Here is a 12,616-nt window from a genome sequence, read left to right as displayed (position 1 = left end):
GAGAGTCATGCTGGCATAAACGAAATCCGTAAGAACTAAAAATGAAAAAGTTGGGACTCTTTATTGATGCACACGAACACATGATTGATTGTGCACCATTAATCGTGCAACATTTCTTTATACACCACATTTGATGTATAGACTTCACTGTCGTTGAATTGTTCGTCAAGCTTCACTAAAACTTTTGTATTGGAACGTGATATCCCTCTAGATAATGTCACATAAAGTTGGTCATGCGAGAAAACCGATTCCGATAGACAAATACCTACACTTGGAATTGTTTGTCCCTGAGCTTTGTTGATCGTCATCACAAAACATAATTGAATTTGAAATTGTTTTCTCTTCAGCTTGAACGGGAACATGTCATCTTCAGACGGACTTAGAGGAATCCTTGGCAAAAATACCCTCTTCCCAGCATGTTGACCAACAGCTATTTCGGCATCAATGACATTGTGCTGAAAACTTTTATATATCAATCGGGTGTCGTTACACAATCCATTTGATGGATCGAGATTTCGTAACAGTATTACCAGGCATCCAACTTTAAGTCTTAGGTAATGAGGGGGCAAACCACTAACACTGAGAGTGTTCAAGAATTCCACGGGATAGAAGTTATTTATATCGTCTATGGCTTCATCAAAGCTATAGTAAATTATCTCTTCTCCATGGAATCGACCGATCAAATAATCATTAATCTCATCGACACTATCATTTCTTCTGGATAGTATTGCAGCGAAATAATATAATCCGATGCAGATATATTAATTTCCAAGGACGGATATATTGCATCAATCAAAGCATTCAACAATTTTTCTTTTTCAGTGAAGGGAATTACCATATCATCAGGGATGCGAATAAAGTTTTCGTGCACCGTTTCTTCAACTCCATCACCGACACGTAATAGAAAGTCTGAGAACCATGGATCGGTTAGTGCTCTCATATTTATGGTTAACCGCAACTTGACAATCGAAGACCAAAGAGGCGACATTTGTATGCAAGCATTAACTGTCTGTGCTTGTGTTCCACGTCTAACGACCGACAACACTTGTCTAAAATCACCTCCTAAAACCCTTATCTTTCCACCAAAGGGTAGCATCACCCCAGTGATAGCTTTCATTGTACGGTCAACAGCCTCTAATGCATGTCTTTTAGCCATCGACGATTCATCCCAAATGATTAACTTTGCAGTCCGAAGCAGTTGATCCGTGCCACTTTGTCTTGAAATCCTGCAGACCGGGTTATTTTCAAGATTGATGGGAATTTTAAAGCGAGAGTGAGCTGTTCTCCCCCCTGGCATGTTATTAGCCGCAACACCCGATGAAACGGTGGCAAGTGCAATATGACCACACGAACGGATATTAGCAAGTAAAGCTTTGTACAAAAATGTCTTTCATGTTCCACCGGGACCGTCTATGAAGAACACTCCTGGAATATCATTATCGACATGCCGTATGATCTCATCATATGCAAATTTTTGTTCAGGATTGAGAAAATCTCGGGCCATTAAATGTTCAGATTCTATAACTATAGAACATTCTTCTTGTACCTCATGAAAAACTCCAAATTCTAAATCGACATTTTGATCTATCTTTGGAATATCAAAATTATCAATATCATCACCCATAGATTGTAGGAATACCATGATGTCGGTGAGGACCATATTCTGGACTCTCTCGATACTTCCGTATTGTCGCCTATAATCTTCTGAAAGTGCATTGTAGTGGTCATTCCATAACTTACGAACATCTCCTGGCTCGCAAAAAACCAAAATCGTTGCAAACAACCTTCTAAGAGCATTGGGAAATTGAAAGAAAGATGCCTCTGTAATACATTGTGATAAACCATCATCGGACTCTATTAACCCTTTTTCAAGAGCTGCTTTCAGAAATGTTGGGTGTTTTATGTTGTTGACTGTGTAGAGATCTTCAAAACATGTCGGGCCACTAATATGAGATAAAAGGAGTCGAAGGTAGTATCGCTCCCCTTCAGCGGGATTAGCAGAAACCAAACGACCTCGCATTAGTCCTTGTTGTCGACGATTCCAATGACGTAAATTCGGATCCCACGTAAAGTTTTTTGGAAAATCTATATATTTATATTCTCTCTCACTGATATCTTCTTTATTTTTTAGAAAAAATGCAGTCAACATTGATTTCTTATCTCTTTCCTTTTCAACAACGTCAGTTAGCATATCATCCTCACTGAACCTAACCATCTGCTGACCTGGGAGATGCATCTGCAAAGCCATCACACAAGGGTATATCTGAGAAAGAAGGAAGCAAAAAATCCTCCATATTGCCTCGGGAGGCGAGACATATCGTGCATCTTGAAACCATTTTATCTCATTGATAACAACAGGTTGTCCATCCGGATCAATATTGATAACTTGTTTGTCGTGACCTTTGTAAATATACTTAAACACATATTTCACAGAGGTTATAGTCGAGCAGACCTCAACATTCATATGACAAATAAACATCATTAACAACTTTGGGTTATACGGGACCACCTATCTGTTATCCATCTTATGGTCTCGTATTTCCACCTCTATACCATTATCCCTCCTTCGGTACACAGGATATGAGTCATTTCCTTGTAACGTGGTTTCGTTTAATTGTCGAGGGTATCGAAAACGACATTTCTTTTGTGCATTATTCATACAAGGACAATCAGAATTTAAGTTACCGCAAGGACCATGTATCATGTGTGAGACAACCAGTTCGTGCATTTTAGGATGCCTTTTTGGGTCTGGAATTTCAGCACATACTATTTTGTCATACTGGTCTGCATTAGTAAGCTTGTGTGGAGGCATCATTATCAAGAGGAAATGTGCATGTGGCAAACCGCGTTTTTGAAACTCAATGACATAAACGTGTGCGCCCACCACACCAAGGATGTGCTTCTTGAAGAGTTGTTTCTTAAGATCCTCTAACTTAGCATGAAAAACTCTTGACACAAGGTCCGGTCGATCTTGAGCTGTCTGCCAAGGGAGTAACTCATTTTTTATTTCTGGCCAGTTTGGATTGCATGTCATTGTTAGGAATATGCCAGGCTTCCCATCATCTTGAACTAAAGTCATGGCGTCAAGAAATCGTCGTCGCATGTCACGGGGGCCTCCGATGAAACTTGCAGGCAACACAACACGTTGCCCTATCATAGTCGGTCGAACCTCACCAGCATTAACACAGTCCACAAGACCTTGGTATAAATCAGCTCTTATTTTTGACTGATTTTTTCTACAAAATTCCAAACGTGAAGTCTCAAGCTTGATGTAGATATCTACCACAAATTGTTGTAGTAATCTCCCTCCCAGCAAAATTACATTATAAGTTGACCGGATTTGAAACTTATAGCAATAGTACTCTCGCATACTTATAGTATTCCGCCCTGTTTTTGTATTAGAGTCTACACAATGTTGATGTTGTGAAAAAAAAATTAGTGATATGTACAGAATGTAAGGTTTGTTAGTTTACATAAAATCTAAAAAGTTATGATATGTGTACCTTCTAAATCCTCATCGCATTCTTCATCGTCATTAATAATATTATTGATGGGAAATCCATGTCTTGGGATATTATAATGCCATCCAGACTCACCATTAGGAAAAAATAAAGGATAACACAATGGTCATAACATCCCAAGTAAGACTGAATTGTTTGCGGTTTGTCGGATTTTCCATAAACGATAATACTTCGTTTATATGCGGCTATGTTGTCGTTACCTTCAACCCAAATACCAGCAACCTGAGGTTTTTATGATAGAAACAATATGATTAAATATGGTGTGTAATATGCAGTCATATGTCATACATGATTTAATTATTTTATAATTTGTAAACAAAAAGTATTATGGTACCTCAGATGTGGTTGGTCGGTTGTATACCGTTTGATCAAGTTCTACCGATGCATTTAAAGTGACTTTGTAATTGTCAAGCGGTCCTAGATCAGCAAGTCTTCGAAATGTCTTCATGTATGGGTTTGTAGCAAGAACACGAATTAACTTTTTAGCAATTTCTTTATTAATATTCTTCCTCTGGAGTCTATGTGACATCTCATAATCAGCATCGTAAAAATACAATTGTAAGTACCGAGGTATTCCATCTCTTGGAAATAACTGAACGATTCTATGATATACTCCACCATTCACACAAAAAGTGTATACTCCAGATGTCATATTTGTCAATGTTTTATCATAATTGACGCCCATTGATGCGAAAGAAAAGTTGTTGTTGTAGCAACGTATCATTTGTCTAAAGGTCCTACCTAATTCGTTTCTGGATGTGAAGAGATTGAGTAGCTCTTCAGGAATAGAGGAATGTGCTAACTTTGTCTTACCATCCATGCAACAAAAGGTAGGGAATTCAAACTGAAATCGTTTTGCTCCACAATAAACACATGGTTTCTGCACCTTCAAAACACGATGTTCTTTAGGGATACCATTATAAACAAAGTTATATGGATCCTCCTGACTAATTTCAATAGGTGTTGTCGGTGAGCTCCGTTCCTTGCGTCGTTGATATGCAATTCTGTTCTTAATCGACTTCCTTTGAGCAAAATCCAATACACTTGTAGGAGTTGCATTAGTAATATCGGTCAGGGTCCTCTAATGTAGACACATTTGCCATAGGTGTCATGTTTTGACTACTTACTTCTCCATTAGTTGTTCGTCTTATTTTCTTCTTTTCCTTTAGTCGTTCATAATATGTCTTATTATACAATTTCCTTTTTTCTGCAATAATTTTTTTTGGATGAATTATGCATAAAGATAATGTATTAATCATGTTGCACATATGAAACATACCCTTTTGTGCATTTACATCAAGTTGGACAGCCTCATTAGGCCTATTTTCATTGTCTACAATCACCATGTCAACTGTAAAAATGTAAAAACAATAATGTAGATTTTTTTTATAACACATTGTAATAAAAAAAACGTTTTTTATATACAATACTTATAACCGTATTAATCAAACATTGATTGAGGTGAACTAATTATTCATATATGAGACTGATCCTTACATTAAATTATATTGTTTTTTTTAATATTTGAAGTAATGTTTTAATAGTTTTTGTTTTTTGTCGATATATATTGATTTGAAGTCTCATTAGTATTTTTCAGTAAATATTTCTTTCAAATTTTAATAGTTTTTTTTTCAATATTTGAAACAATACATATTGATTGATTTATATTTAAATGATATTTGTAATTTTTATTTGGTACATTATTTGTCTTACTTATTATACAACTGTATAAATATCTCATAAACAGAAATAACAAAACTAAATAATATAAACAAAGTAGTCAAACAAAGAAATTATAATTTATAAACTTAAAAGTTTTAAATCATTATAACATACTAAAAATCCATATCACAAAATCCGCAAACAAATAAATATAAAAAGTACGAAAGCAAACAACCTCCTAAAAATCAGCAAACACATAACTACCACATAATCCGCAAACAAATAACTACTACATAATCCGCCAACAAATAACTGTAGAAAAATTAATTATTCTCTCTATCTCTAATTTTAATTCGCTCAGCTTCCGGTATCCTTGGATCCAACGTGACATCGGTTAGTACAGTAGAAACCAAAATATTATATGTATGGACATGTAATATATAGTTAGTAAGGTATATTAAAATAATTAATATGTAAATAATGAAACTATATATAATGTCGCACACAGTTAACTTACGCAAATTTAGGTGGACCAACTTGACCCTAGAGACATAAATTATTGATTGATTGAATATTGCAAGATACAATTGTATCATAAGGCTCATCAGTACGTGACTGAACATCAACTTGATAATATGTCCCTTATTGATTTAAACAAAATGTTGTTAAAACACATAATAACAATGAAAATTGGTTAATATATTTAAATATAATACATTATGTTAGCGTGTGTGTGTGTGTGTGTGTATATATATATATATATATATATAGGGAAAAGGGAATATACATTACAGCCCCACCTAAGCTTAGGTACTAAACCTCTTGAAAATACATTGTTTTACTATATAAAGATTACGGTTAATGGATTCACGATTAATACTTGAAGATGTAAATTCAAGATCGACACAATAGGGCTTAGGGTTTAGGGTTTAGGGTTTAGTTTTAGGGTTTAGGGTTTAGGTTTCGGGTTTAGGGTTTAGGGTTTAGGGTTTAGGTTTATGGTTTAGGGTTTAGTGTTTAGGGTATAGGGTTTAGGAAAGAAAACAGAGATGGTAAAACGATAATGAAAGAAAGAAATGTTATCGAGGATGATATATTTACCAAGTGAAACCAAACCGGGTATATTTACGAAGTTAAAACGACATATTTTAGAGGTTTAGTACCTAAGCTTAGGTGGGGCTGTAATGTATATTCCCTATCCCCATATATATATATATATATATATATATATATATATATATATATATATATATATATATATATATATATATATATATATAGAAAAGTTCAATAGAGAACCATTATTAATCAAAGAACCAATGAACCAATCCAAAACGTCGGAATTTAAAGCGATCAACGGCAAAAGGAAGGGTTGTAAACTTTTATAATGGACGCACATGTACCGGATTATAACAAAACTCACTTCTTTTTTTCATTTAAAATTTTTTTAGGCCAAGTTTTTTATCGAAAAAAAAAACCGAATATATTGTTGTTCACGATTTTTCGTCCTCTTTCCAATAGAGATCTATGATGATATATAAAAAACAAACTTTTTTTTTCAAAAAAAACCCACTTAATTTTCTTAGTTTTTTCAATATTTAAGTTTATTTTTATGAAAAAAAACTAATTATACCAAAAATATTAATTTTTTGTACTCTATTAATAAACATCAACACTGATTATAAAAAAAAAAAAAAAAAAAAAAAAAAAAAACTCTTACAGTGTAGATTCACACTGTGAATCTAAACTGTAAATATTTCAATTTTTAACATTCACAATATGAAAAATCTCGAACAGTTCAGATTTACATTGTGAATCTGAATTACTATTATGCACACTGTGAATCTGAGAAGGTTCACAAAAAAAAAAAAAAAAAAACATCGATCAGTGTAGATTCACAGTGTGAATCTAAACTGTAAACATTTCAAATTTTAACATTCACAATGTGAAAAAGCTCCGATCAGTTCAGATTCACACTATGAATCTGACTTATTATTATGCACACTGTGAATCTAAGGAGGTTCACAATGTGAATCTGAACAAGTTTAGAATATGAATCTGAACAGGTTCACAATGTTAATCTGAACTGAAATATTGTTTTTTTTTTGTTTTTTTAAACATGAATATGAATCTATGTTTAAAAAAGTACAAAAAATATGAATTTTGATAAATTTATTAATTTTTTTCTATAAAAAAATAGACCTTAACTTTTTTCATCAAAGAAAATGAAGTGGGTTTTTTTCGAAAAAAAAAAGTTCGTTTTTTATATATCATCATGGATCTCTATGGAAAGAGGACGAAAAATCGTGAACAACGGTATATTCGGTTTTTTTTTCGATAAAAAACATGGCCTAAAAAAATTTTAAATGAAAAAAAGTGGTGGGTTTTTTTGTAAATGGTGGATTTTTTGGTATAATCCGGTGTATGTGCATCCAATGTAAAAGTGTACATCTATTTCTTTGGCTGTTGATTGTTATGATTTCCGACGCTCACGATTGGTTACCTGGTTCATTGGTTAATTATGGTTCTCTATTGAACCTCACCTTATATATATATATATATATATATATATATATATATATATATATATATATATATATATATATATATATATATACACACACACTTACATTTCATTTTGGAGAAATAGTTCAAATGCATAGAATGGTGTAATTCGTCTTCCCCAAACGATTTTTCCAGTAACATCTAAAATATATCAAAATTACTATAAATTTAATTTGTCGTATGCAATTCATAAAAACAAAATATATATAATTAAATATATAAATGTACCAATCATCATTCTTCGATTGCTAAAATCTCTTGCGAGGCTTGTGATAGAAGAACATAATGGATAATGTGGAAATGAATTGGCGACATCATTTCCCAATCGAGTAAACACCGTGTTAATTTTTATCAGTATTGCCCAATCACCAAAGAAAATTTTGTAACTTTGATAGGTGGGGTGATTTTCGAAAAACTGATCAACTTGGAAATGATTTAAGGACAATACACGTCCAACCAAATTCATGTTCAAAACTGTTTGCCTTAAACATTGTGGGACGATGGCAATCATTTTGTCTCTCTGGATATGTAATATATTAACAATTATGTAAATAATAAATAGAATATTAGACAAAAAAATGACATATTTATTTTATTGTATTAATACTTACGTTACGATCAATCAGCCAAATAATGACTTAGTTATTTTCAACATCGTCCCACACATATAAAAATCGAACAACTAATATGTTCCACCATATGTAAACGCTTCGCAATGTCGAAAAATTTCGAACAGTAATATGACCATCCATCACTGAAATATTTTTCAATTAAAGTTATATTTTACATATCAATTTCTTATATTTTGTTTAAAAATATAAATCACCCAATTCTATTGAAAATAATAAAAATTTAAATGTTTACATTTATTACCCTATATATATATTAGCACAAAATAGTCTTAACATAATGAATTATAACAAAAATTGTGGATTTATTGGAAGACAATAAAATAAATAGTATAAAAAAGCTTCTTGATAAAATTAATGGGTTATGGTAAAGTTGAATCTTATTTAAAAAACAAATTAAATTAATTGAACATATATTTTAAACATTTTTTTTGCTTAAATACATTCACACATTTAATATAATCTGATTAATATATCTTTGTTTATAGGAAGATGCATTTGTGAATTCATTTTTCTAACCCTAAAGAAGCCGACACCCATCTTCCTTTTTCTAACCCTAAAGAATCTGACACTCATCTACCACTTTTTCTCTCCCAAGCGCATCTACCCTTTTCATTGACCTCATCTGATCCGTTTAACATCCAAACACAGCCTCCACGCGTACAACCTTCATCAATAGAAACCATCGGCGACTACCACGACCACGTCAAACAACCACCAGATCCTTCTCATCTATAACCCCTATCTCTCATCCGGACTTACACGACGATTGCAAAACAGAGTTATGTTGACACCAGATCTAGACATCACCACAGATCGAAATCGATGCAATTGTTGTTTGGAGAAACCCACTGGGGTTGCGTTGAGGATATGTCGTTTCTTATTGGTTGCTGCTTTTCTTGTTGTTGAGACGCGTCTGCTTATGAATTTACAGGTTCTGACACTTTCTTTTGGTCTAACTCTCATCCTCTATATCTATCTCTCAACCATATACCTAACAGAAAATCCCTAAACCAAGCATTTATTGTATAATTTTCAGACATTTGAAAGAGAGATCAACATGAAGTGTTTGTTTATTCATAATCGCATCTTCTTCAAGAGAAAGGTATGCATCATTAGCTATGTTTGTGTCATCTCATTCAACATCATTAATGTGTTTTAGATTATCCTTGTTCTGATGATATAGAATGAGAAATAAAGGCCAAAATCACGTTCATAAACTAAGCAATTTATTTATTTTTTTAGGAAAATCTTAAGAGAGACCATCAGAAAGTGTTTATCACATAATCGCCTTCTTCTTAATGGATTGTAGGAGGATTCTACTAATTGCCTTTTCTTTTTCATAAAGTTTCTCAATCTTATTTCTCACTCTCTCCATGGATTTAAAAGGTCAATGTTTACTCTCACCTTATGGTGTTTCCTCTCCATTTCAGGTTCTAATGTTTGAATTTCAAACAATTTTGATATACAGGTTCAAAAATAAAATCCCATATAATCTTTACATTGGGAGCTTAGTTAAGATAATTGGAAACTGATAATTGGATAATACAGATAAGAGGTGCTTTTATTTGATATTCAATGCCCAATATTTCTTTATAAGCAACTTCGGTCACTTAGGTAGTTGTATTAGATAATGAAAATTAGAAAGTCAACTGTGATATTAATGTGCCTAAGTTTGATCTTGATCAGTGTCTTGTAATTTATAAGGTTTGATTCTGTGTTTGTGTCATCTCAGTTAAACATCAATTAATGTGTTTTAGCTTATCCTTGTTCTACTGGTATAGAATGAGAAATAAAGGCCAAAATCACTTTCATAAACTAAGCAATTTATGTATTTTTTTTTTCAGGAAAATCTTAAGAGAGACCATCAGAAGGTTTTTTTTTCTTTAACTCAAAATCGGTTCATCCTCACTCATAGGTTTTATTTACTGTTGATGGCTCCTTAAACGGTTCTTATTTTGATATATCATCTGATACTATTACGAATTTTGTGCAGGTGAAACCAGTGAAATGTGATTATCACACAAAATAAGAGGAGTAATGTTACAGTTTTACTGGCACATTGGAAACCTAATTAACAAAGATACTAAATTTGTGAAATGAGATAAGGTATATATGTGTACTTATTTTTATTGAACATGATTTTGGTATATATATTGACATATTGATATTTTTTAACAATTTTTGGTGTTTATATGATATATCAAGACTGCATGGGTTGCCGACAGATCTTGATTGTCTGATATTTCATTTCTTAGATGAAGATAGTTACATGGAGATGCGACACAGGTAACTAAATTTATGAAGCTGTTTAAATGAAAAAATATTGTTCTTTACCTTTATGTTTTTAATGGTGATTTTGTTTTTATGAATCAATGTTGGAATTGGAGTATGAATCATTCTAATATAAGTATCCCAATACATATTAATATAATAAGAGATAATCTTAAGGAAAATACATATACCTGTTTTATTTTGATGATGCTGATAGAATAGATTGTTGCTATGAACCTTATAGAACAAACGTCTTCTATGCATGTTGAAAGAAAAACATAGTTATTGAATATGGTGTATACATGAGGAAGTAAAAAATATAGTTTAAAAAACATGGAAAACATACGTATGAGCAGATTGTGGAACTGGTGAAAGTTTTCTCTCTTAATCTGAATCACAAATTCTGTTTGTCAATGACGTACTGTGATACTATAGATATATATTCTAATAAATCTGTTTAAAGTTTGTTAGGAATGGATAAGATACAATTCATATATATGTGCATGTATATTTAAAAAATTGTTTTTAAAATCCGTAATGTATTTGGATATGCATTATCTTTTTATCTGATAAATAATCAATATTTCGGTATTAGTTCAATAAAAAAATTATTTATCGGTTTTGAGATGTTTAACATTGAAATTCATGGTGCTTTTTGAAACATAGAAAATCCATGTGAGTCATTTTTCTAAAATAACTTCCAGGGCCAGAATGGTCAATGGGACGCCAACCAACAATAAAAATAAAATTAGGCAGCATTGCTCGAAATAGCAATATAGATTTATTCATATAAAAACATTTTACTTTTTAAAACCCACTCAATATTAGCAATATCCACTAATGTAGGACTTTTAGATTGTAGAAAAAGTGAATTTATGATGTTGTATTTGGACAGAAGGAATACTTTATTGAGTTAATTGTTTATCATATTGTTTGTATCAGGTACTATTTTTCAGTGGTGGTTTGCTATAGAACATGTGATGGAATAGAGTTTCAAAGATCATCAAATATGATGGATTTAAGGTTTACCGTGGACTCTATGAAGTTTAAACATCCTCTATGTAACATTGACAACTGAGGTATTGTTATTTTATCTAGGTGCAAAATCTACAAATAACAATGATAATCATAAAAAAAATTTAAAATACCAACATTAGAAAATGTCTAACTTTATTTAAACAATCTAGGGAAGGAAAAAACATAAAATCCGCGCCTAACAAAATACTTCTAATAAAAAAACTTAGGAGTCCACAACTGCATCTTCTTACTCGTCACTAAGCTGATAACCCTTGCTTCGTGTACGAATCGTGACTCGGGTTTTCTTGATTGGTCGGGTAACAGTTGTTGAAATGGATGTATCAGCCGTTTCCTTTGCTTCATCATTCACCCGTTCATCTTCAGAACTTGAAATATCAATAACTTCGTCCTATTTCCAGTTTGCCAATGCCAACTCTCTTTTCTTCTGTTTTGCAACACTCCATTCATGCACCATGATTTTAACACATTCAACTTGTTCATTAACCTCTTCATCGGTCCAAATCCTCATTTTATCTCTTAGGTGTATTAATATTGGTATTAAAAATTGAGTTTTACTGAAGCGTACTTGAGACTATTTATAGCTCATTTTCCCCCTAAAACACAATACTATCCCTAAAATTTAGGAACGAAAATATTTAAACTTTTGAGTACCTTATCGTGAATAAGTCAATATATTATCTTTTCGTAATATGATTTTTATAAAGTTTGATTGTATAAAATATCATTTTCATAAAAATCACAGTTTCTTTATATATCTATACATGTTACCGACTTTATAGAAGGAAAACTAAGTGAAGTTCCTAGACTCCTAGAGAAATATTTTATTATTTAGCATACTTAAAATCGTAGTTAAAATGGTTTCTTATGGTAACCATTCACTTTATAGAGGAATTTGCGCTATCATATTAAATTAAATCGTTTAATTTA

At 32.0% G+C, this 12,616-nt stretch overlaps 3 protein-coding genes across 3 annotated transcripts; all 3 read right to left on the bottom strand.

Annotated features, from left to right (window-relative positions):
• Positions 1–98: 98 nt before the first annotated feature.
• On the bottom strand, positions 99–1,297 carry LOC145130765 (uncharacterized). The gene is made up of 2 exons (XM_079065535.1): positions 807–1,297; positions 99–717 (listed from the first exon to the last, which is right to left on the bottom strand). Exons 1-2 carry the CDS (start codon positions 1,295–1,297, stop codon positions 99–101), a joined length of 1,110 nt encoding a protein of 369 aa, XP_078921661.1.
• Positions 1,298–1,390: 93 nt separating this feature from the next.
• LOC145130758 (uncharacterized) lies at positions 1,391–2,464 on the bottom strand. Its single transcript, XM_079065530.1, has one exon. It carries the CDS (start codon positions 2,462–2,464, stop codon positions 1,391–1,393), a length of 1,074 nt encoding a protein of 357 aa, XP_078921656.1.
• A 45-nt stretch (positions 2,465–2,509) lies between these two features.
• LOC145130752 (uncharacterized) lies at positions 2,510–9,063 on the bottom strand. Its single transcript, XM_079065523.1, has 7 exons — positions 8,998–9,063; positions 7,977–8,268; positions 4,801–4,872; positions 4,649–4,728; positions 3,856–4,602; positions 3,692–3,743; positions 2,510–3,405 (listed from the first exon to the last, which is right to left on the bottom strand). Exons 1-7 carry the CDS (start codon positions 9,061–9,063, stop codon positions 2,510–2,512), a joined length of 2,205 nt encoding a protein of 734 aa, XP_078921649.1.
• Between the last annotated feature and the right edge of the window lie 3,553 nt (positions 9,064–12,616).

This window comes from Lactuca virosa, chromosome 1 (genome assembly GCF_052849685.1).
Source record: "Lactuca virosa cultivar CGN04683 chromosome 1, Lactuca_virosa_CGN04683_v6, whole genome shotgun sequence".
NCBI lineage: Eukaryota > Viridiplantae > Streptophyta > Magnoliopsida > Asterales > Asteraceae > Lactuca > Lactuca virosa.
Note: the sequence above shows the minus strand (reverse complement) of the source record. Positions and strands in the feature narration are given on the sequence as shown.